The 26616-nt window shown below is 33.6% G+C and overlaps 2 protein-coding genes across 3 annotated transcripts; one reads left to right on the forward strand and one right to left on the reverse strand.

The window, feature by feature from the left end:
* Positions 1–2816: 2816 nt before the first annotated feature.
* LOC146953952 (uncharacterized) lies at positions 2817–4796 on the reverse strand. The gene has a single exon (XM_085743221.1). It carries the CDS (start codon positions 4794–4796, stop codon positions 2817–2819), a length of 1980 nt encoding a protein of 659 aa, XP_085599347.1.
* Positions 4797–18113: 13317 nt separating this feature from the next.
* LOC146953953 (protein argonaute 10-like) lies at positions 18114–26376 on the forward strand. 2 transcript variants are annotated; one of them, XM_085712868.1, is made up of 22 exons: positions 18114–18361; positions 19427–20020; positions 20650–20858; positions 21034–21183; positions 21275–21408; positions 21494–21603; positions 22044–22150; positions 22234–22375; positions 22463–22579; positions 22699–22806; positions 22905–22976; positions 23098–23220; positions 23309–23468; positions 23593–23714; positions 23800–23937; positions 24036–24178; positions 24283–24345; positions 24501–24564; positions 24651–24786; positions 24902–24975; positions 25312–25438; positions 25730–26376. In XM_085712868.1, the coding sequence occupies exons 2-22, from the start codon at positions 19562–19564 to the stop codon at positions 25912–25914; spliced, it is 2943 nt and encodes a 980-aa protein (XP_085568994.1). In that variant the 5' UTR covers positions 18114–18361; positions 19427–19561; the 3' UTR covers positions 25915–26376. The 2 variants fall into 2 exon arrangements, with proteins under 2 accessions (XP_085568994.1, XP_085569005.1); XM_085712879.1 differs by lacking the exon at positions 18114–18361 and having other exon boundaries at positions 18769–20020.
* Positions 26377–26616: the final 240 nt, after the last annotated feature.

Genomic DNA, 26616 nt, shown 5'->3' on the forward strand with positions numbered 1-26616 from the left:
TGTATTTTTGACGAAAATATAGTAGAACAAGATGGGTTTACTTTCAACGTGGAGTTTATTTACGAATGGTTGCTGGAGTTTTTCTCTCATTGTAAGATCATAGGTCGCAATATTTTCGACTTGTCACTAGTTGCACCCTAAGAAGGAAGATGACAAAATTGATAGTGGTAAAAAGCTTATAGCATCAGAACATATTATCAAGGAAACTGTTTAGAAATATGATGCTAAAGAGAACAATGTAGGTATTGGTTCATCCAAAACTTTTGAAGCTCATGTTGTCCAGGATGAGGCTTATTGCAGTTGCGCGTCCAAAACCTAATGTTGTTATTTATCTAGAACCTAATGTTGATTTGCACCCAGAATCTAACATTGTATTAAATAATGTCACGGATGAATTAGTTCATTATTCTAGCTTGGTACGACAGAATATTCATGAATATGTTCCTTTAATTTTGGAGCCAATGATACAACATGTTATCCCCCCATAAGATGCATCCAATTGTTGACGAGCATATAAAATGATTTTGTTGAAATCGCAACGCATGAGCATGATGATGCACCGACTCCCACATAAATTGTTGAGCCCAGAAAGGCATAACAAGATAAACTCATGCAAGAAGGGTCATGTTAACTTGTGCCCTTAGACACATGTTAAGGAACCTACAAAGAGTAATTTTGCATTGGAAAACATAACATTTTAACTTTTAAGAAGTTGAATGCACGATTTTCAATACCTATATTTCTATAATGAGTTCCTTAACATGTACCCTTAAGGGCACAAGTTAACATTTGTCATTCCTAAATGAAGCTCTATCAGAATATTAATAGAGAAATTAGCAACTCTTACTCTTGGGTGGCTCTCAAAAACTATAATTTTACACAGTGGCTCTCAAAAACTATAATTTTACACACTATCTGCGGTTTTCTTCGCATATCTTCAGAGATGACAACGAGTGTGCGGATAAGCTAGGCCGAACCATAGAATTTCTACTCACGGTACAATTTAGTGGAAGTTATTACCTATCTTTGTTAGGGATGATTTCTTTAGAGGTTGTTTTGGTTTTGTCAAATATTCATTTTTCGTAGTGCTTGTACTTTTTGCTTTTGGTTTCCTTTTGGCCTTTTCTTTTTAGAATTTTGGTTTGGTCTCCGTCTTTTAAGAGTGGGTGTTAGAGGATATGGGTCTCTTGAGGATTCGACTTAGTTGATATGTCCAAGTTTTTCCTTGATGTTTTACCTTACTCTTTCTCAGTTCATCCAAACGAAAAAAAAAATGATTTTATTACAAAAAATAGATAAGTCTAAGACATTTTAGGAGTCTATTAGGATATAAAGGTTACACACCACCATTTTTTTTTTATAGATTTATCATGCCAACCTACTTGAATAAATATAAATAATAATTTTAAATATTTTTTCAAGAGAATTTCAAATACTTAGTATATTAACAAAATTATTTTGTGTTAACCATCAATTTACAACCATTTAAATATACAAACATAAATATATGGTTTTTTTTTACAACAACAAAACAATATTCATTAATTTAAATTGATAGAGTACATCATTCAACATCACTACAAATGTAAAGGCTAACTCTGCGAACAAATGCATAACATCCAAGTTATAATAGCATACAACGGCAAAAATACCTACAAATAATATGATAAAATTAAAATGATCGAAATATTCGTGCCTCTGGATTTGCAACGTTAACATATTAAAGATATTGTTGCAAAATATAATTTAACAACAAGTCTCTATAATGTTAAGTTTTCTAAAAGGTGATGTCAGCAGATATAAAAAAGAAATTCATTGATCTATTATTTTATTAATTACTTTACTTACGCGCAAGTCTACACTATTCACAACTAATGATAAAAAAAATATAAGGTTAAATATGTTTTTGCTCTCTACAAATATTCAAAATTTTATTTTTAATCCTTGCAAAATAAAATCTCATTTTTTAGTCTCTGTAGTATTTTTATTTAGCACTTTTAGGGACGAAAAAAATGTTGACGAAAAAATTTTACAAAGACTAAAAAATACTAATGAAAAATTTACAAAGACTAAAAATGCTGAAGAAATTTTTTACAGAGATTAAAAATAAGATTTTATTTTATAAAGACTAAAAATAAAATTTTAAATATTTATAAGGAACAAAATCATATTTAACCCAAAAATATACTACTTTGTACTCTCTAATTTTTTTTTTTTGATAAGCAAGGAGAATGGACAGGCATCAGGAGACATCGTCGACATCCCAACTAGGTTGGCACCCCGAGACGCCTCCATCCTCTGCCGCCAGCCTCAAAGAAATTTTATTAAAAAAAGAGAAAATATTTACAGAAGGAGGGGGGACTAGGCCAAAACCCTCCGAAAGAAACAACAAAAACAGCAGAAACAGTAAATACAGACAAACTACAGACTAAGGGAATCTGTAATTAGGCAAGCCGCATCTGTCCCGAAAGAAATCTAATGCTAGAGCATGTGGGAGAGAGTTTTGCCAAACCGTGCCAACCACAGAGTGACCTAAATTCGCTAAAAAAAAGCTATACCTTGATCCGAAATAAAAATAACAGTTGCAAGAAGATTATTCCCCCAGAGAGCCCAAAGGTTAGGCAGTAAGGAACCTCTATTATTTATGCAATATTTAGAAACGCCTATAGATGGACAATACCAAGCAGGAACTTGATGAAAATGAATCATAGGCTCAGCAATAAATATCAGACTTGGTTTGTGAGACAAATAAAAATATTTTAAAGTAAGACGGGCATCAGAATTACCAATACCTCGAACAGTCCAATATAGAGTATTCATTGATCAGTCTTGGAATTCTCACCCCGTGCCCGGGATTTTGTCGACTTGGGTAAAATCTGTTGAACTTTGATTTTCTGTTTCTTATTCTTTGTTAGCACCGGCTGAAAACCTTCCGCTGCCGCTCTAGCATCATACTCACGTACTCTTGCCCACAAATCCAAACCATGCTGAATATTCTTGCTAGGGTGAACATGTTGTTGTTGTAAAACCACCTCCTCATGTTGGGCCAATCCACCCCCATCATGTGACTCAATAACCGCAGGAGATGTCAGCAATTGCGTTCCAACCATCACATCAACATGTGCATCAGGGGATGGACGTGACGAACTCTCACGAGCACCCTTGGGACTCTTCTCCAGCTCCCATGGGCTCACATGATCATGGTCCACTCCATCCTGTAGAGGCTCAGAGACATCATCCACCGCGGGAATCTCCAACTCCTCCGTCAATGTCTGAATCCTCAGACTCTCTCCCCTAGGCTGAATGTCCTCACGCCCAAGAGGGGCTGAGTGCGGATCACGCCCAGGAAAGCCAATGGGACTCTCCTCCAGCTCCCTTTGGCTCACGTGAGTGTTACCCACACTATCCAGAAGTGATTTGGAAACAACCGTCACCACAGGGTTCTCCAACACCTCCCGTGATGTCTGAGGTGACCTCCTCCCTTCTGCATTTTGCACGTCAGCATGCGCATCAGTGGAAACAACCTCCAACACAGGTCTATTTGAAGTTAACTCATCAGTACGCTCAATACGATCAAAGACATTATGTAACGGGATACTGAACGAGTTTGACATGAAATCTGAAACCGGCACTGCAGGTAAAGAAACCGGAATTGATTGAGTATGATTGGTAGCCGGGATAGCCTGTGTTGTCTGCGGCACTGGGACAGAAGTCCTGGCAATAGTGGTAACTGTAGAATTGACAGTAGTCGGAATCCAAGTACCAGTCCCTCCAGCGGCCGAAGTAGAAGCACCTCCAGCCTTGGTAGTAGGTACTTCCTTGACCGGTTGTTTCCCTCGGTCGACTTTCTCTTTGGCAGCTTGAGGGTGTACCCAACGGCAGGTAGTGATGTTATGTCCAATCGAATAACAATGGTGACAAAATAAAGGCCGCCTTTCGTATTGAATCTCCACCTTAAATGCATAGCCCTCTCGTTCGACGAGAACCTCATCATATGCCTTCTTCGATAAATCAATGTCGACTAAAATACGAGCATAGTGGCCAAAAGTACGGTTTCTAGTGGGACCATCTATGTCAATTGGTGTCCCAACTGCACTAGCAATTTCCTTCAGAGTTCTCTCCCTCCAATATTCCTGAGGTAACTCCACTAACCGAATCCAAAGTGAAACATGAGTTTGTTTCTGTGTCAAAAGCTTAAAATCTTTAGTCCATTGTGAGAACCGCAACAAACCGGGCTTGAGATTCACAGTGCCATCATAGAACCCCTTACCCAGCGGTACCATTTTCCATCCTGCTGAAGTCTTCCAAATGTTCCTAATTTTTGCGTTAAGGTCCCGTGCAGAATAAGACTTTTCACCTTTGTTAAGAGTCAGGCGAGCTCTCAACACCTTTCTACAATCCTCAACCCCTTTCTGATATTCTTCCTGACCGATTTTTATACTAAGAGCATCTCCCTTAATACAAGGAGCAGGAAAGGGCAATTCGTCGTTATGATTTGCTCCCGCAAGCGCTGATGCAAAAGATATTGCTGGTCCAGGAACGTGAGGCATCATTGCTGGTCCTGTAATCTGAGGTGTTGTTGTTACAATTGGCACTTGGGCTGAAGGTGTGGCCTCAGAGACGGTCGGCCATTGCAAGGCTGTCAATTGCATACTGGCCGAAACTGGTGCAGCTTGAGCACGCACTGATGATTGTGTTGTAGCCATCGCAGTTGATGTCAGAACCGTATGGGATGGCGCAGCTTTGGATGTTACAGCTGCCGGCAAAGGAAATTCTGCCTGCCAGTCGAACGACATGGCAGAATTGTGTTGAAACAATCAGGACACAGAAAACTAGAATTAAGCAAGGAAATATGTGAGTGGAGTAATTGGAAAAACAACACCACCGTTTGGAAATTCACCGAATGGGAAACTGATTTGGTGGACAATTAAACAACTAGTGGTTTCAAGGAATTGGTGGACAAAGCAATCACGTAATGAATTGAGAAGCCAATTTCAACGAAACCCTAGCAGAGCCACTTCGGCGGCCGTTAATTGAGTTGTATAGGGACCATATAAATTAAGAAACAAATACACATGTTGTTGATGGTGCTAAATGGGTTATGGTTTATTTTTATTTTTCTGACAAGAATAAACGATATTCATTCATTCAAATTGATACAGTACATTGATACATTGCAAATTCACTAAAAATAAAAAGGATGAATCTTCAAACAAACTCACAACATCCATGTTAATAGCATAAAACCGCAAAGTACAAAAGCCTACACATATGACTATATTCAAGTCTTCAAAATAACTGTATCTCTGGATCTGCAATGTGGACGACTCCAAAGTCATTAATTGGATTTGCACTGAATCGAAGGTGATCTGACAATCTGAACCGAACAAATACATGAACGAAACAAGAAAGACAAACAACGCCGCACAAAGACGACGAACAAACCAACGTCGCACTAAGATGACAAAGTCACAAAATCAAAAACAAAATAGATGTGAAAATAACTTATTTCAATAAAAGAGAAAGAGAAAAATAAGTTAGAGGGGTGATTTAGGGTGGTGGATGAAGGAGAAGTAACTAAGGTTCTGGTTTATTAAATAAATGATTATTAATTATGTAATTTATGTTTATTAGGCAGTTATTAATATTTTAAATAAAGGATTATTAATTATGTAATTTATGTTTATTAGGCAGTTATTAATATTTAGTAGTTAAGTAAAAGAGGTTGAAAAAAGTGTCCCATAAGTCCTATCGCAACAGATAAAAATATAGAAATTGTTAAGGCGGATGCTATGACTGAGGTTCGAACCCCGATACCTCAATTTTGTATGTGCAAGTTTATGATGGTTTTGCGATGTCGTCTATCTAAAAAAAGAGGTTGAGAAAATTGTCCTCATCTTCTTAATGGGAAGAAAATTGTCCTCATCTTCTTAATAGTAATTTACTACTATATTATTTTTTGTCAAGTAGTCTAGTGGCTAGTGCTCACACAATTAAATGTGAATAAGTGGGGTGTTCGGGGTTCCAACCTCGACCCCTGCATATAATTGTAATATCTATACCTACCAATTGAGCTAAACTCACGGGGATAATAGTAATTTATATTTATTAAGCAGTTATTTATATTTAGCAGTTAAGTAAAGGGTTAAATATGTTTTTGGTCCCTATAAATATGTCAACTTTTCGTTTTAGTCCCTCTAAAATTTTCCTTCAACTTTTAGTCCCTATAATATTTTCAATTCTCACTTTTGGTCCCTCTTTTAAAGTAAACTCATATGTAGAATTCATATTATTTAATAAAATTTTCCAGAAAAATTCAAAATATTATAAGAATCACTCCAAAAAAAAATTCAGAATTTTTTAACAAAACATGAATTTAATATGAATTTTTATATGTTTTACGGTTAAAAATTCATATTCAATTTGTGTTTTGTTAAAAAATTCTAATTTTTTTTTTAGGAAATTTTTTTAGAATATTTTACACATTTCTCCACAATTTCATTAAAAAATACAAAAATTAAATTAAAAATAGGGACCAAAAGTAGTGATTGAAAATTTTAGAGGGACTAAAAGTCGAAGGAAAATTTTAGAGGGACTAAAACGAAAAATTGACATATTTATAGGGATTAAAAACATATTTAACCCTTAAGTAAAAGAGCTTGAGAAAATTGTCCTCATCTTCTTAACAGTAGGAAAGTAGTTATTTGCGTGTCTATAAAGAAAGCATGTAAAGTAACATTTACATTAAAAAAAAATGTAAAGTAACATTTGAGATTAAGTAAATATCAAGAAAAATTCTAGTCTTCTTCATAGTTTTTAGGTGACCTATTCATTCTCGATTTGGAATAATTGCTACTACCATAACCCATATTCTATTAGAAACATGCTCAAGACCCCCTAAAAACACTCAAACTCAACTAATATATTAAACTCAGACCTACCAATTTTTAAGTAGATCAGTTTGAAACATTATAAAGTCTAACATATATAACACATCCTATTCCCACTCATACCAGTAAGTAATACTATGATAACAAGCATGTCTTCATTATGGGGAGAAATAAGCGAATATATAATCCTTAAACTCTATTCCCCTCATGTGCATGGATTCAATAACTTCCTTTGTTAACAATTTTTCTTTTAGAAAGATTCCTTTGTTAACAATTAACATCCACTATTTTGCCACTTTACTAGAATTAAAAAATAATTACATTTCTTTGTCACTCCCGCTCAATCAGAGAAACTTCTCTCTTTTTTTTTTTTACAAAAATAAATGATATTCATTCATTTAAATTGATAGAGTATATCGATACAATGCAAATTCGCTAAAAACAAAAAGGATAAATCTGCGAACAAACTCACAGCATCCATGTTAATAGCATAAAATGGCAAAGTACAAAAGCCTATACATATGACCATATTCAAGTCTCCAGAATACCCATGTCTCTCTGGATCTGCAACGTTGACGCCGCCAAAGCCATTGATTGGATCTAAGTTGATCTGACAATCAGAACCGAACAAATACCTGAACAAAACAAGAAAGACAAACAACGCCGCACAAAGACGACGAACAACACAACGTCGCACTAAGACTAGGAAATCACGAAAGAAAAAACAAAATAGATGTGAAAATCACTTATTTCAATAAAAGAGAAAGAGAAAAACGAGTTAGAGGGTGATTTTGAGTGAAAAACTGACCCTAAATCACCCCTCTTTGATGGATGAAGAAAAATAAACTAGGGTTTTGATGACGGCTCACGAGAGAGAAGGAGAAGAGAGATTTGGATACAAATTAGTATTACCTTTAGTCACATTATTTAATTATTTTTTCTTTTAACCATTTTTCTCTGTGAGTGTATGCCTAAATAAATTTTATTTGTAGTTATGTCCAAGTAAGATTTATATTGAAAAGTTAGCATTAAAAAGTTGTATTATTATTACAATAATACAAATAATACTATTTTTTTCAGATGTTTTTTTTTAATGAATTTTTTAACTAATGCCTAGGATATTTACTAGCAAAACCCATAAAGATTTAAAAAGTCTATATTAAAATATGATCATTTCATATATATCATTTCACACTAAACAGATAAGCATAACTTGTCACCCTAGGGGAAGAAATGAACATGTTAGACTGTTTAGCTATAATAAGCAATCTCTGCCTTTGTCTTTCACATCAATACAAAATGTAAGAAGTTCATAGGTTAAATTCATTAGCATTTTTATGAAAGTTTAAGAGAAATGATATTTGAACATCTATTTAGTGACAACTTTTGTAACAACTTTCTCTCTTATACTCACAATACTTTTTACTTTATTTCTCTATTGCTATGGTTTCCGTGCCAATACCACTTTTTTCTTTGTAAAATATGATTGTCAAATAAGTTGTCACCAAATTGGTTCTTCAAATAACACTTTTCAAGTTTAAAGCTTTTAGTGGGTCATTCACAAGTCCACACACTACACACATAGCATAATGCCCACTATATCCTTTCCTATATGGCATAGGAGACCCCAACAACACCCAACATTGAAATGGGTGGAATCATAGATGCAATGGAGCAGTGCAAGGTGTACAATATTATTGGGATTGGGATGTGTTATGTGTACAGAAAATAGGTAGGAACCCACCACAACTACTTTCCCTTGATTCTTTCTTATAGCTTAGGAATTCCCACTCCACCATCGCTATATACCATGTGTATAATCTCACTCTCAAACATGCTTTGGCTTTGTCTTATTCTCACATAGACATATGTTATTTTATTTCATGATATAACCAACATGTATTGCCCATAACTCCACAATATATATCTACTTATTTATCCTTAAGCCACTAATATTAGTTTAATGTAATGGAGATAGCTAGGTTATTTGCATAATCACTATTAGTTTAATGTAATGGAGATAGCTAGGTTATTTGCATAATCACATATGCATATGCCCAAACAAAATGAGCCCATGCTTCCCCTGTGAAAACCAAATTACTGTTTGTGAATTAGTACCAAAAATAAATAAATATTAATATGTGAATCGTCCACATACTCTGAAGCTTTGTTGAGTTTCGTAGAAAACATACAATTATCTAATGTTATATATTTTTTTTATATTTAGTTACGACAAAGTGAATTTATGGTTTAAATGAATTTTACCAACATGTTATGCTTATCCAACAAAACTCTGGGTATTAGTGGATACTTTAAACAGTGTCCCTATGTAGGATACTTGTTAGCATGATGATTCTCTATTAATGTAATGAAAATAGTTAGGTTATTTGCAAAATCACATCTTCAAGCCTAAACAAAATGAGCCCATGAATCTTCTTAAAAAACTAAATTACAATTTGTGAATTCTCGGATATCGAATGTATAAGATACAATTATCATGTCATGTTTTTTTTTTTTTTATGTTACGTTATTTTCAAGTGAATTTACACTTGAGTCGTCGGCTCATTACTAAGATCTTATGCATGTAACATGTAAAATTTCACACGACTTTAAATATTGTCCATTAACCCCACAAATTTACATAAGTTTTTTCACCGTTATTTATCCTCACACATTTTCTTATGATATGGGATACTAAAAAGAAAATGCATCTTATTAGTGTGTGTGTGTGTGTGTGTGTGTGTGTATATATATATATATATATATATATAGTACCAATTATTTTCTATAAATCATCCTTCAATTATGCAGCTTCATACTTGCACGAGCTTAAAATTCCTCTTATTTCAATGTAAATTCGGCTAATTTGTGTATCCTTTTAAGAGTTGTCAGGAGTCGCTCATTGTCAATATATCTTGTGCAACTGTGATTACTTCTCACCATCCATAAGCCTCATACATCACATATTATCTGAATGTATAGAATTCAAATTCCTTTTGGAGTTACAAAATACCATTAATATCACTTTAACAGATAAAAGATTTCTCTATCCTCAATTGTTTTTTTTAAATTTTAAAGTGAATTTTTAAATTTTATATTAATTTGACAAATATACATGTATTCAACTAAACTCTACAATATGCTACTAGAAAAATTATCTATTGAAAATATTTTTATGGTTCTTCATCTCCAACAAATCGGCTCAAGTTTTTTCTTTCAAGGTCCTCTCTTTCATTTCTCCGTTGAGAGGGTAGTTTTGGGTCCATTTTAGACCTAAAATCACTCATCTTCGTCCTTTTCTCTATATTTTAATATAAATAAGTGATTTTCACATGAATCTAGGTTTTCTATATGTGATTTCAACGTTGAGTGCGACGATGTGTTGTTCATCATCTTGTGCGACCTTGTTTGATTTCTCTTCTTGTTGCGATTATCATTTGATTTATTTTGAAATATCGGATATTCAAACAATGATTTGAGGATCAACGTTGCAGATTCAGAGGCATGAGAATTCCAATGACTTTAATTTTATCATATTTATTTGCATGTATTTTGCTGTTGTATGTTATTAACGTAGATGATGTGAGTTTGTTCGGAAATTCATTCTTTATATTTTTAACGATGTTGAATGATGAACTATATCAATTTAAATGAATTAAAATCATTTTGCTTTTAATAAAAAATACTCCCTCAGTCTCATAATAAGTGACTCTTCCGTAAAAAAAATATTGTCCCAGAAATAACTGACACATTTCACTTTTCAATGCAATATTAATTACTTTTTTCAATTATAACTCTAATTAATATTACTTTCATTGCTCACAATTCAATATATTTCACTTTACATGGTGAATGTACCAATACTTAACAAAAACACTTAAACTATTTTTCCTCTCTTCACTTATATATATTTTTTAGGGTTAATTAAGTTTTTAGTCCCTATAAATATTCACAGTTTTGTTTTTAGTCCCTACAAAATAAAATCACACTTTTTAGTCCCTGTGACATTTTCCTTAAGCATTTTAGGGACCAAAAATGTTGATGGAAATTTTTTACAAGGACTAAAATGCTGATGGAAAAATTTTATAGGGACTTAAAATGCTGATGGAAAATTTTATAGGGACTAAAAAGTGTGATTTTATTTTGTAGGGACTAAAAACAAAATTGTGAATATTTATAGGGACCATTTACTTAATTAACCCTATTTTTTAATATGCATGAAATTAACGGTTCAGTTAATTTAGAACAATGAGGGTAAAAAAAAAAAGTCTTAATAGTTCTCTTTTCGCAGAAGTAATAATTTGGTGCATTAAATGCACTCTGGATCATGTGAGCATGCAACCAAAATCATTTTTAAAATACCCTCATAATTATATGCTGTGTTTTAGGACAATTATGGTCCTCACTCCTCACTATTAACCCTTTTGAAAATCATGTGATGAGATCTTGTAGTAGTAATTTTTTTCTTTTGGGCTGTAAAACCATTATAGTCGGTGGTCCCTTCACAGTACAATGTTTAGTGGTCTCAAGCACCAAAGTATAACTTGTTTCTCGGGTCAAAGATAAAATCCTGTGTACTTGAACTTTTTCTCTCTTTTGATAAAGGTGTCCTTGAACTCTAGTGATTGTTTATGAGCGTGGAAATAAAAAAATTGAAAACTATAAAAAGAAATTGACACAAATCTTAACACATAGACATACTCCAAAGTTAATATAAGAAAAAGAGGAAAATTAAACAAAATTGATGGATGTGTAGTGTTCAAAATCCATTCGAGATACGACTCATTTTCGAAGGCCCGAAGCTTGGAATTATATATGAAAATTCAAAGCACCGCTAAAGGTGAAAATTTTGGTCTGAGAGATATGCCACGATTGTTTTCCTACTTGCGCACGCCTAAACACCAAAGGCGTTACATTATCTCTTGAGTTTGTTATGTGTAGTGATACTATTGAAAATACATTACATGCCCTTTTTACTTGTCCCCTTATGATTTGAGTATGACCAACATCAAACCTATGAGATGATGTAGAGCAAGGTGTAAATGATTATGATAATCCGGCAGTTGTTGTGTTTCGTTTATTGTCTCGACTTCAACCATCACATTGTTCTTTATTTGCACCCGTTATTTGAAGTATTTAGAAGCGTCGTAATTTGAAGTTATGGCAGCAAGTAAACCAAACAACATCGTAAGTCTTTGAATGCGCAATGCATGTTAGAAGAGTGAAAGTTTGTGCAAGAGATGAGGACTTTAATTTCTTTATGAATAGAAACCTGAAACAACCGAAGGAAATAGATCCTCGTAAAAATAGCACTTAGTATTTAACTTTCGTAAAGATACTATTTAGGAAACCAATCGATAGATTCTCTAACTCATATGATGGTTTATTGATATGTGTTGTTTTTCACTTAAACTTTTTTTTAGTTGTTCATGTTTATTTTCTTTTCAATAAATACATGTTCCTATATATTTCTTATAGGACCCTGATTCTTCATACAAACAAAACACTGCGAAATTTTATTATTAAAAAAACTAAGCACGGATGAATTATCAATCAAGTTGATCTATACTTCAAAAAAAAACTCCATAGTTACTAAACTAGTTAAACTCAATAGTCAGATAGTGGAAAAACAAAAAATGGGAATCTTCACTTTATATAAGTTATAAAACTATGATTAAATTAGATGCATTGTAGCTAAGAAGGATAAAACAAAACAAGATAGAGCATATTATAACTCGCTCCATTCTATTCACTTTTTAAATAATGGAATAAAACTTGGTAATTTATTAGTATTTTCGCAAGCTAGGCGCTCTCTAATGCTTATGTTGTGGTTTGAGTGCACCTGAGTTATTTGGAAGGAAAAGAATATCAAGATCTTTTAGAGTAAAGAAAGTTCTCTTTCACAGTTTTTTGGAGAAAATTAAGTTAATATCTTTTTGGTGGGCTAAGATTAATTTTGCTAATTTTGCTAACTTGTCCCCTTAAAGCATAAGATAAGAAATAAACCATAAATATTGCATTGAAAATATGTTTTTATGCTTTTAAAATTATGAATGCACAAATTAAATTTCTTTATTTAGTTTCTTATCTTGTGTTCTTAGGACACAAGTTAGTGAGACTTTAATTTTAATTATCCATATCATAGTTGGTGGCTCAACTCTCTTATGTGTTTGAGTATTGACTAAGCTTAAGCTTTTGTTGGTTCACATCTTTAAGATACTATTGTAAATTATACTCTCTTGTGACTTTCTCCTCAAGTACGTCTTGTGCTGAAGAGATCGTCTTTTATTAGTAATTGTCTCATTTTTGCTTAAAAAAAAAATCTTTATTCGATTTCACTATATTTCATTCTTCGTATATTCAATTCTTTAAAAAAAGAAAATATAAAAGTGTCATGTATAGTGTCATTTTTTTCAACCACTATAATTTATAATTTAGTATTTTAATATTCAAATAACATTCATTTAATAAAATAAGATTTGGAAACGAGGAGCATGATATCTAGAATGTGGCACACGATGTGGCTATCCTTGGGGTCAACAAGTAATGATCAAGAACTGGTTTTTCAAATATGCAACCATCCAAATTACAATCGAGTATGGTTTGATCTGATCCAATCCTACACTTCATTTTCCACCATGGATATCATTTGTGGTGGGACCCAAAAAACCTCTTACAGTCTGAGTATATCATCATAAACAATCACTACATCAGATTTTGTCCCTCACACACACCATAATCCAATGATTAGGATTCACCCTGAGTTCCACTGCACCCCACACCCATCAAAGTCGTATATTCATGATCAAAGATTCAAGAATCAAGATTCCACCTAACCAAATTCATCAACAGTGTAACTCTTTATGGCCTACCATTCAACAAGTACACTGAGAAGCACTGAATCATACCAAAAGAGTGATGATAATAAAAAATTAAAAGGAAATATTGACGAGTGCTTCTGAGACGCTGTTTAAGGGATTTAAAAAATAAGTTTTAATGTAAATTCTTATGATCAATGCATTGAAAATTATAATAATAATTGATTTTTAAAAAATAGTTTTTAAATTTAAAATTCTTAAAAGGTGTTCGGAGACATTCGTTAACAAGATCGAAAAATAAAATAAAAAAATGTTGTTTACGTGACTAGGAAAAGTGGACCCAAAATGAATCGACCGTTACGAGGGAGGCTTACCCAAGCACAAGGTAAATGGATGATGGGCAGTGAACACTTATACAAAAAGTACTGTAAAAAAATATCGTTGGGACATTTATAGAGAACAGTGAAATTATTGCTTAACTTAATTACACTTTTAAAATCTAATGATGTCTTTCTTTAAGGGATCTAATGATGCCCTCTCATGCCAGTAGTATTCGTTTATGCAAATGTCCTAAAAACGGGTTTTACTTTGGTGCCATAGTTGTGTGTCATTGGTGCCATCTCCACCACACACACACATCCCCACACCCATCAACACACATCAACGGCCAGGATTGCACCAATGACACCAATGACACCCAAGCAATGTCATGGAAGTATTTTCCCCTAAAAACGTTGTTTAAAGAGTACACAAGAAGAATTTAAATAAGAGTAGTGTTAACAATACTTTTTTTAAACACTCCTTAACATTCATTTTTTAATTGAATTAAATCAATGTGAGTTCTATATTTTAAAAATGAAATCTCCATAAAGTGGTAAAAAAGTACGTTGATTTCGCTCAAAATAGAGTGTTGTTATCATTCCTCTTTAAACAATACTATAAAGATATATAAGTCTAGTATTTTTTAAAGAAATTATTACATCATTATCTATCTAAAAGTTATTTTTTTTTTGGTTCTTTAACAACCCTAAAGATATTTGTTAAAATTTTCTTTTGTTAATTTTTACACATAGAGCGTATGTTAAAGTAAGTAAGAATTTTATTTTGGAGGAACCAATTTTTAAAGAGTTGAGTGCGCGATAACATTTTTCTTTTTAATGCTTCATCCGTCTTAAATTAGGTGTCATTTTTTAATTTTACATGATTATTAAGCAAATGATTAGTAGTGTCGATTTAAAGTTAATATGTGTTTACTAAAACACTCTTATTAATTATAGTTAATGGCGTTGTTATATGAGTAAAATGCAATTAATAAGGGCATGTTAGTGGAAAAAAAATGTTATATTGATATTATAAATGAAAAAAAGAATTTGAGAAAATAATAGTAAGAACGCCTATTTTAAAACGGGGAATAAAAACATTGTTTCATTTTGAAAATTGTTACTGTTTGGAAGATAAGTTTGTTGTCCAACACCATAAGTATTAAAATATGGTGTAAATATGAATTTGTTTTTTATTATTGCCTCTGTCTCAAATTAAATGTAATTTTTGAGTATTATACAATAGTTAAAGAAATAAGAAGTAGTGTTTCATTTGATAAATTGTGATTCATTCACTGAACACCCTTATTAATTACGGTTAACAAAAAGAGAAGAAAAGAAACAGAAAATAATTAAAAACTAGTCTTGTAATACATCTTTTGTCGGGCATCAACCTGCAACAGCGGAAGCAAACTATCTTGTGGCTCCAAAAACTCACACCAAATCTCATAAATTGCAGCTCCTAGTTTAGCCATGAAACCAGCGGATGAATTCGCCACCCTCACATAATGCTTTAACTGGCCCCTCTATCTCCTTTGCAATAAATCTTGCACATTACTGATAATTGTCGCATAATGATGTCAATGATTCATCATGTTTGAAACTAACTGAACAACCAGAGTCGAGTTAGAGTATCAAATCACATCCCTATATCCTCTTTCCCAAGCTGCTTTCAAAGCCATGATACAAAGCTAACAACTTTACATGTATGAGTGTGGATATACCAACACTTCCAGCAAACCCATATAGCCAATTGTCATCATTCCTACGAAGAATGCCACCAAAACTAGATATTCCAGGATTTTTAAAACTGCTGCCATCAACATTCAAGACAACGACCATACTCTCTTTGGGATGCCAAGTCACATAACGACCTCCTATATCTGTGCTTAATGCCGGAGAGAAAATAGAACGAAGAATGGTTGCCAAATTGTAAATTTTTACCTTCAATGAGAAGATATAAATTATTTCATTCCCCATACAAAGTGACTTTTAAGCGCACCAAATCCACCAAAGAGCAGTAGAGAATAAATGACTATTTGTGCTAAACATGCCTTGTCTAAGCTAGGCAACCATAAAATTTCCCAAATAGAAGTTAATATTGTCAAATCCGAGAGCAAACCAAAGATATTTAACAAACAGACAATCCTGAAAACAGTGCATGATACCTTCACCACTAATGAAGCACCTCAGACAGTTATTAGCGTCTATCATACCTCATTTGTGCAGCAACGATCTTGTAGGAGCAACATCATGGCAAACCATCCAATGTAGAAATATAATCTTTTCAGGAGCAGCTAAACGCCAGATGCACTTCCACAATCTAACCTCATCCTCGCTTGCGTTCCACTTCAGAAGCCACTTATACCCAACTTTCACCAAATAAGTACAATTCAGATTACCCTTACACGTAAAGCCATCCCAAATCCGAGCATTCAAGCACGTTGGGGTGCCACAGATAGCCTCGGCTACATGAGAAGGAAGTTTGGTATATAAAAGGCCCAACACAAGTATCATCTTGAATCACATCAGCTATTGTCAAGTGGACATTGTGAATATCAACCTATAAAACAAGTTCACGCAACTTCTCGAATTTAGTCCATGGCCCATACAAAAGGAAGAAGACCCATCTCCAGTCTATAGTCGAACCCATTTTGAAGTGTTGCCTTTGCTTTCATAATAGATTGCCACACAGTGGAACCTTAAGTTATGGGCATATCAAGACAGAACTTATCACCAAACTTATCTGAGTTACAATAAATGTCCCAAACCAGCTTTCCCAGCATAGCCGTATTTGATTCATGAGCCCTTCGATTACCCAAACCACCAACTTTCCGCGACCTAGTGATCTTATCCCATCCCAGAAGATGGACACCCTTATCCTTGTCCCCCTTCCACAAAAAATTGCACACATACTTATTTATGTGCTCATAAATAGGAGAGGGTAACCGAGCAATCTGCTTGTAATAGCTGGGAATTGAGGCAACACTGACGAAACTAGTGTCGAATACTTTTCCAACGAAAAGGTTTGCCAATTCCAGTTGTTGCAACCATCGATTCAATCTTACTTCTTCTGGTGGTAGCTAAGAAGAAAGCTTTCGATTTTGAAATATTAACTTTCAACTTCGACATATTTGCAAAATTTGTCAAAATCCCTTCCACCATAATAGCCTGAGATCTCGCAGCCTTAATAAACAGAAGAACATCATTCGCAAAAAATAAATCGGATAGAATCAGCCTATTGCAAGATATGCTCACCAGCTTCCAATGATTCAACTCCACTGCCTTCAAAATATCATGGGACAAAAACTCTATACAAATCACAAAAAGATAAGGGGAGAGAGGACCCCCTATCGCATGTCACAAGTTGGAGTAAAAGCAGGTTATACATGTTAATTATTTATTTATCCAATATTTTATCTATTCATAATCGATGTATGACTAATTACTCATACTTAAACCTAACACTTGTACTTTCTATTTTCTTATTAATGATAATAATATAAAGTCAGTCATAATATATATAATCAATAAATTAATTATATATATACTTGTTTTTTGAAAGACACTCCCAATTATATATAATTCTTGTAACATTTTGCAAAGTGACTAATGTTATGAACAAGTGATGTATATGAAGAAAGTTTTGCATAATCACAAATATTTGGACATACAAAAAAGTACATATCTTTTAATTATTTTTAAAACACATTATTTTTTCTTTCTAACTTTTCTCACACAAGTGTGAGATCGTTTAAATTGAATGTCTAAATAACTGTGACGAACTAAAAAATTTCAGATGCATGTGACCAAAATTTGAATTTTGATTATTATGAAAAGAAATTGATGAAAGAAAAAGGAAACACAAATAGCAGAAGCCTGCAATAGAGATGACTGCAAGTTCGAATTATTCTTCTTTCTTGTATGATTGCTTTTATAATCCTCAGTACATCTTTTGGACTCATCTTTCTCTCTCTCTTTTTCTCTCTCTAGGAACATTAATTTTTTTCCCATTTTTCCTTTATTTTTTCCTTGTTTTTTTTTCTCTGTTGCATAAATATAAGAGTTAAACACAGTTCACAACTAATCAAAAAAGCAAAGTAAAAAAAGACAGACACAAAGCCTTTTACACGTGATAAAGAAAACACCAAAACCTCTTTTGCATGCGTGTATAAGATTCATCACCATCATCATTTTCCTTTCTTCATCTTCACCACTCCCTTCAAAACACACCCCATTTTTCTTTCATTGCTCATTCACCCTTCTTCCATTTTCACTCTCTCAATGCTTTCACATGTGTTAACTGCTTTCCTAGCTAGATATAAGCATAAGGGTAAGTTCAAGTTTTGTTTTTTATATTTTGTCTTTATTTTTTCATTTTCATGTAATAATAACTATATAGGTAGGTGAGTGAGTTTTCATTTTTCTGTTTTTTTGACTTTGTTTACACTTCAAGGCATTTAATAAATATATAATTTTTTTTGGAATATATATAGCATTTTGATTTACTTGCTTAAGCATTAATCACTTATTATTTTTTTATTTTTTTTGTTGTGTAGATATGTTCTAGTAGACAGTGATTTTGTTACCCTTTTCAATGTTTATTCCTTTACTTAGGATGTTTTGTTCTTGATTTTTGTTTTTTTGTGGTTGTTTTATTCTCTTCAAACTTGGTTTCACATTTAGTGTTTTTTTTATCCCAATGTTTATTTTAATGTTTTTTATGTGGTTGTTGTGTTTATTGATTTTCATTCTTTGGTAGGGGACAGGCCTAAGAAGCTGGTTTTCTCTTCTGGGTCATTCCATTTTTCTGGGTTTTCCCATTTTTCTCTTAATCACATTTTATTAACAATTAGTATTAATCTCTTCACTTCAAAATCCTAAAAAAAAAATTGTTTTTTTTATGTTTGTCTTATTTTTGGTTGTGACATTTCATGTCTATGTTACTAATTAAAAGCCATGATTTTGAGGTTCAAATTTACAATGAGATTTCCTTGTTTTCTGGTTGTTGTTTGAAACTTCAATCAAAAGGGTATATGAAAATGTCATAAAAATTTCATCTTTTTAGTTGTTTTGTCTTCTTTAGTTAGTTTCATGGTTCAAGTTCAACTTCCATCACTATTTTGGGTTTTGCTTGCTGAAAAAATGGTAACTTGTAGGATTTTCAGTTTTTACAAAGGAATAGTAATGTTTTTTTTATGTATTCTTAAACAGTTTCCTTTACTTTACACATTCACTCCATACCATTTTTATCTTTTATGTATTAGCACAATAACTCATAATTGAATCTTTTGCTTTTTCACTTTATAGCAATAATAACTTCTCATTTGTCCTCTTACCTATATTTTCCATCTTTGTTTATGTATTCTCAGCTGAAGTAATTTTCACTATTTTGCAGTTATAGGCTAAAACTAAACGTGAAAAACTGGTTATTTTCTGAAACTTCTTGTCACTATAGTCACCTTTGATTGGTGAATATATATATAATCTATATATCTATCTATTCCTGCAAAGAACTCAGAAAAATTTCAACATGCCTTTAAGGCAAATGAAAGAGAGTTCAGAACAACACCTTGTGATCAAACCTCATCAACAAAACACTATGAGTCAAGCTAAGAAGGTTACTAAAGCTGTTCAGAATGGTAAAGGTCCACCATTAGTCATGTCACAAGAACAACAAAACCAAACTTCACCATCTCAAGCAAAGAGTGGTGGAAGAAGAAGGAGTAGAAATGGTAGAAAATCTGATCAAGTTGATGTTTTGATGAGACCAAGTTGTGGACCTTGTACTGTTGTGAAGAGCAATGAAAATGGCCATGTTGTTGAAAATGGAAGCATAGTCTCTAGTGATGTTGAAATGAGTTTTCCTACTTCAAGCAAGTCTTTGAGTTTTGCTCAAAGGCCAGGTTATGGACAAGCTGGTACAAAATGCATTGTTAAAGCTAACCACTTCTTTGCAGAATTACCAGACAAGGACTTGAACCAATATGATGTAAGCTTCTTTGTATAGTCTTTATTACTCTAGTTCTAGCTTTCTGCAAAAACAATATAGTTTGGTTTTCTTAGTGACTCACACAACACACCTTTTATGGAAGTATTTAAGTTTATCCCTTAATTTCCTCTTATAGTTTGGTTGAATTGCAGAATGAAATAAATGAGGTTCTGTTTTTGCAGTCATTTTTCTTAGTAATATTTATGACTCCTTATTTTGCCTCAAGGCTTTTAGTTGTGTTGTTTAACAACAAAATTTAGACAACCTTTTTCGACAACTTTTGAAGTCGTTAACACAATTCAAATAGGTGGTTAATTGTGTCCGGTAGATGGTTATTGATATACCAGGTGTCAAAACTCATTAACCAAAAATTTAAATTGTGATTAACCATAATTTTCTGGTGCTCAAATCTGGATAAAGTTGAACTTCTAAAAATTATGGTTAACCACATCCAAATTTGTGATTAACGAGTTTCGACAACCGATGTATCCAATAACCATATATTTGAATTACAATAACCACTTAAAAAGTTGTCTTAATTTGGTTGTTTAAAAATCATTTCACAAAGGCTTTGTTATTATTGTTGATGCCTTTGCTTTAATACCATTATCTGTTTCTGTATTTCGCAGGTAACTATTACTCCGGAAGTGTCTTCGAAAGCCGTAAACAGGTCTATCATAGCAGAACTTGTGAGGCTGTACAAAGAATCTGACCTTGGCATGAGGCTTCCAGCATATGATGGCAGGAAAAGTCTTTACACAGCAGGAGTTCTTCCCTTTTCCTGGAGAGAGTTTAAGATTAAGCTTATCGAAGAAGAGGATGGAATTAATGGCCCCAAGTAAGATTTATTGCATATGTACACTATAAACATAAAGAATATAAACACAATAATGCAATACTTTCATTTGGCTTTGATACACAATCATGACAACCTTAGATTATTTTATTTATTTTTTTTGATTTGTTTGAGCCAAGTTAAGTTTAAACTGATACAAATACTAATCATTTTTCAGAAGGGAAAGAGAATACAAAGTGGTGATCAAGTTTGTTGCAAGAGCTAACTTGCATCACTTGGGACAATTTCTAGCCGGAAAGCGTGCTGATGCTCCACAGGAGGCAATACAAATTCTTGACATCGTACTAAGAGAGCTAGCGTCGAAGAGGTAGCTTTACTAAATAAATATGAGCAAACATTTGCAACCGCTGAAACTTGCAATTATCGTCTTATCTAATGAAAAGTTTCATTTCCTAAAGGTTTTGTCCCATTGGGAGGTCATTTTATTCACCTGATATTAGAGCACCACAAAGGCTCGGAGAAGGATTGGAGTCGTGGTGTGGATTTTACCAAAGCATAAGGCCTACTCAGATGGGCCTTTCCCTCAATATCGGTATATTACTCATTGCCTAAATCATTTTCTATGAAAATGCAGTTTAACATTTAATTTATCTTCATTCTTTTGTCGTATTCCATAGATATGGCTTCTGCTGCGTTCATTGAACCTCTTCCGGTGGTGGAGTTTGTTGGCCAGCTATTAGGAAAAGATGTGCTGTCAAGGCAGTTGTCTGATGCAGACCGCATCAAGGTACTTGATTTTGTGAACAAGGGCCTGCTTGACTTGGTTTATCTGAGCTTATCTAATGCATAAAACTTGTGCGATTGTTTCGAAAAGCTTATGAAAATAACTCATGACATATACACTATTTTAGCTGATTTTAATTAGCTCTACGAAGTATCTTATGAAAAAGAAACTTATAGCTTATATGAAAATAATACGACTGTATGTTATATATATATTTTTTATTATTATTATTTTTATATAAATAGCTTATACATAAAGAATTATATGATAAGCGCTTCTGCTATAAACACGTTATTAAACTGTTTATCCAAATTCCAAACATGGTTTAAATTTACAAAGCTACTGTAACATGTCTAACAGATAATATACGTGCGTCAAATGATAATATACGTGTGCTGTCTTAAAACTACAAATTTACAAAGCTACTGTAACATGTCTAACAGATTAAGAAATCCCTTAGAGGAGTTAAAGTTGAAGTAACACACAGAGGGAGTGTTAGAAGAAAGTATCGTGTTTCCGGCATAACTTCTCAACCAACAAGAGAACTTGTGTAAGTAATTGTTTTTCTTCTAGTCTTCTAACTATTGCAATATAGTAAGTTCTAATGGTTTTCCACTAATGTATCTCTTTTAGGTTTCCCGTTGACGAGAACTCGACTATGAAATCAGTGGTTGAATACTTCCAAGAAATGTATGGTTTCACTATTAAACATACACACCTTCCTTGCCTTCAAGTTGGTGGAAATCAAAAGAAAGCAAACTATTTACCTATGGAGGTAGTGAAATTTTTCATGCGGTTGATGTTACTGCTCTTCTTGTTCATATTTTTTTTTTATTATTCTTACATGTCTCTGGTTGCTCAGGCCTGTAAAATTGTCGAGGGGCAACGATATACTAAAAGGTTGAATGAAAAGCAAATTACTTCTCTCTTGAAAGTCACATGCCAGAGACCTCGTGATCGAGAAAATGACATTTTACGGGTAATTATTGGTGTTTGCATTTGACTAAGTTTTTTTATGAGTTGTAACTAATAAAATACATTCAACTATATGTTAATGTTTGTCCTTCATATCAATAATTCAATTTTGCTTACAAGCAGACAGTTCAGCATAACGCTTATGATCAAGATCCTTATGCAAAGGAATTTGGGATTAAAGTCAGTGAGAAGTTAGCTTCGGTCGAAGCACGAATTCTTCCTGCTCCTTGGGTAGTTCACTTCTCCAAAAGATGTTATATGCCTAAAGTACAATCTATTTTTTTTTTTTTCCAATTATTATTCATTGATCTTTATTAATTTTTTCGCAGCTTAAATATCATGAGAGTGGGAAAGAAAAAAATTGTTTACCCCAAGTTGGCCAGTGGAATATGATGAACAAGGTATTGCATACAGTTTGATTTCTGAAATTCTTATGTATGTGTTTTTCTGGTTTTTAACCCAGTTTTTATGTGATGGCTTTTAATGCTGGTATTTTTGTGTTGTTATACTCGAACCATGCAGAAAATGATTAATGGAATGACTGTTAGCCGCTGGGCGTGCATAAATTTTTCACGAGGCGTGCAGGATAGCGTTGCTCGTACTTTTTGTAACGAGCTTGCGCAAATGTGTCAAGTCTCTGGCATGGTAGTTTCCCATCTTTTCTATTTCTTGTGTTTGAAATGCAGAAAATTTTTACGCTGGTTCATGATGTTTTTATTTTTTGTGGCTGTAGGAATTTAATCTGGAGCCTGTTATCCCGATCTACAATGCCAAACCCGAGCAGGTGGAGAAAGCTTTGAAGCATGTTTACCATGTGTCGTCAAACAAAACCAAGGGAAAGGAATTGGAGCTTTTGTTAGTGATATTGCCTGACAACAATGGATCTCTCTATGGTAAGCTACATTGGTTGAAATATATAAATAGAACTTTCTTTTTGCTTCATTTGACTAAATAACAACGTGTTTGAGTTCAAATTCTAAATATTCATGATTTTGTATAAATCTGTTTTGTTTTCAGGTGATCTCAAGCGTATTTGTGAGACCGACCTTGGTTTAATTTCTCAATGTTGTCTAACAAAGCATGTCTTTAAGATCACTAAGCAATACTTGGCCAATGTGTCTCTGAAGATCAACGTTAAGGTTTGTTTGCTCTCAAAGCTCAATTACATTTAACGACACTTTCCGATCAAGTAGTTAGTGATCATTTTCCGTCTTATTGATGCAGATGGGGGGTAGAAACACCGTTCTTGTTGATGCCGTAAGCTGCAGAATACCATTGGTTAGTGACATACCGACAATAATATTTGGCGCAGATGTTACACACCCTGAAAATGGGGAAGACTCCAGCCCCTCAATAGCAGCTGTATGGTTTTATATAATCTACTATCTTTTTTTTCTTCTTCATGATATTGCAATGATTATGAAGGGTTTCGATACTGATATCTATTGCCGAATGTATAGGTTGTAGCGTCCCAAGATTGGCCTGAAGTTACAAAGTATGCAGGTTTAGTTTGTGCACAACCTCAAAGACAAGAGCTTATACAAGATTTGTACAAAACATGGCACGACCCTGTTCGTGGTGTTGTTAGTGGTGGCATGATACGGTAATAATAGAAACGACTTCCTCTTTTGTAATCCTCGTTTTCGCTCTTTGTTGTTTTATATGAATTTTAGTAATACCATTTTAATTTGTGTCCTGTTTGTGCAGGGATTTGTTGGTTTCGTTTAGAAGGGCAACAGGACAGAAGCCACAAAGGATTATATTCTACAGGTGTGTATCTTTAAATTGTGATTGATAAAAAAATGAAGGGTTAGAATGAGATTTATTTTTCTAAATTTGGTAACAGACGGTACCAGTGAGTATATGACAATGTTGCACCGAGGAAAATATCTAAATGATGAGATCTAATTGGACATTTTGTACAGGGATGGTGTAAGTGAAGGACAGTTTTACCAAGTTCTACTCTACGAGTTGGATGCGATTCGGAAGGTTAGAACTGTTTAATCACTCTTACTCTATTTGTATGTTGTAGACTTGTAGTTGGTCTTTCAATAATTGATATGTTGTTTATGAAGGCATGTGCTTCTTTGGAGCCAAACTATCAACCTCCAGTAACTTTCATAGTTGTGCAAAAAAGACATCATACTCGGTTATTTGCAAACAACCACAGGGACAGAAACAGTACTGATCGGAGTGGAAATATACTGCCTGGTATGTTGAATGTTCTCGAATTGGTTATACACGCATATGAATTTATGAGCTCTCTTTTTTTTTGAAAAATTGTCTATTATGATTGATTTTTTTCGTGCTTTTAATATGCTTTCAGGAACTGTTGTTGATACCAAAATTTGTCATCCAACAGAGTTTGATTTTTATCTCTGCAGTCACGCTGGCATCCAGGTAAAAAATAGCGTTTTCTCCTTTTCCTCATTAGTTTTGTTTACTGATACATGATTGCTACAAGATGAATAAAAGAGATTTGTTTGAAGTATTTAACCTTTAATCTCTCTAAGTTGGCCATATAATATGAAAGGCCAATCTGTTTTAGCATTCCTTCTCGGGTCCCACATAAAGTGGTGGAAGGACGCATATTTTTTACCCTAAAAGAGAGTGAGGGTTAGAAAGAGTTTGTTAAAATGAGTGTTGCTAGCATTATTCTTAGTTGACTTGTATTAAGATGTTTAAGAATGAGTGCAAAGCAATACTTATGGTTTCTTACATTCTATTATCGTGCAGGGTACAAGCCGTCCAGCGCATTATCATGTTCTATGGGATGAAAACAACTTCACAGCGGATGGAATTCAGTCTTTGACAAACAATCTCTGTTATACATATGCCAGGTGTACACGCTCCGTATCTGTTGGTAAGCCTATTTTGATAATGTGTTGGTATTTTAATTGTACTACTCTGAACTGGCATGTTTAATCCTAATATGTATCAGATACATGAACTTTTTCCGTTTGTCCCGAGGGAGTACTCCTTAAGCCGATTCCATAGCCATATTTCTAGTATCTGAAGCATGAACAGTTTAATGTTCTAAATATTGTTAATGTTCTAAATATTGTTTTGGCTTCTAGCTATCTCTTTTGTTTTGACATTATGTTTGAAGCTCCATCTTGCACAATTTAATGAACCTTTTGGTTGTGTTGTGCAGTTCCTCCAGCATATTACGCACATTTAGCAGCATTTCGAGCACGTTTCTACACGGAGCCAGACCTTCAGGAGACTGGTTCCACCAATGGTCGTGGTTCCAAGACAACGCGTGCAGCCGGAGATTGCGGTGTCAAGCCATTGCCAGCACTGAAGGAAAATGTGAAGAGAGTAATGTTTTACTGTTAAGACTCTAAATCAGTTTGTCAATGGTAGATGCATGGATGGTAGCATGGAGAAATCATATAGCACATGAAGCAAGCACCATCATCATGCATTGCAATATTTTAACATCCCTCTAATAGTTACTTGTACATTAGTGACTCTTCAACATAGTTGCAAGGTTTCTCATAATAGATCCATGATTAACGTTCTAGAGGCCTAGTTTAGGATTCCTAGATGTATTTGGCTAGAATTTGCGAGACACTCGCATTAGGTTTTAGACTTTAGACGGTATTGAATCAGGCATTGTAAACAAAGCTCTATGAAATCAATCTTTATTGTAGAATTTATTTGCTTGTATGGTAGATGTTGAAGAGTAGAAAATTTTCACTTCCTATTTGCAAGGATTGTAATCTGTAAGTGCTTAACATTAAGGTGTCATTTCTAGTTATAACTCAATCTAGTGAGACAGTTAAGTTTCTGTATGAAGGTGATGAAATGATCCATTGGCATCACTTAAGCATTTACAATGATACAAAACTCATGCTTTTTCTTTTGGGGGTAAAAAAAAGTTACCATTGGATCCTGCATTTTCTTGAGGTGTGACTAAATCTATGGCCACTTGCATGACCAAGTTGCTAAGAATTAAAATAATACATAAATGAAGCCATACTTTATGACTCATTCCAATAATGTTATGGTTAATCCAGTGTAATTTAATTATTATAT

This window comes from Medicago sativa, chromosome 1, assembly GCF_051527215.1.
Source record: "Medicago sativa cultivar Bolivia chromosome 1, Bolivia_mono, whole genome shotgun sequence".
NCBI classification, from domain to species: Eukaryota; Viridiplantae; Streptophyta; class Magnoliopsida; order Fabales; family Fabaceae; genus Medicago; species Medicago sativa.

Excerpts from the sequence above, each read along its gene's own strand:
- LOC146953952 (XM_085743221.1), bottom strand. The coding sequence starts at position 4,796 with ATGTCGTTCGACTGGCAGGCAGAATTTCCTTTGCCGGCAGCTGTAACA.
- LOC146953953 (XM_085712868.1), top strand. The coding sequence starts at position 19,562 with ATGCCTTTAAGGCAAATGAAAGAGAGTTCAGAACAACACCTTGTGATC. Across the intron at positions 20,859-21,033 it reads GATGGAATTAATGGCCCCAA|AAGGGAAAGAGAATACAAAG; the intron begins GTAAGATTTATT and ends ATCATTTTTCAG. Across the intron at positions 24,787-24,901 it reads GAGTGGAAATATACTGCCTG|GAACTGTTGTTGATACCAAA; the intron begins GTATGTTGAATG and ends ATATGCTTTCAG.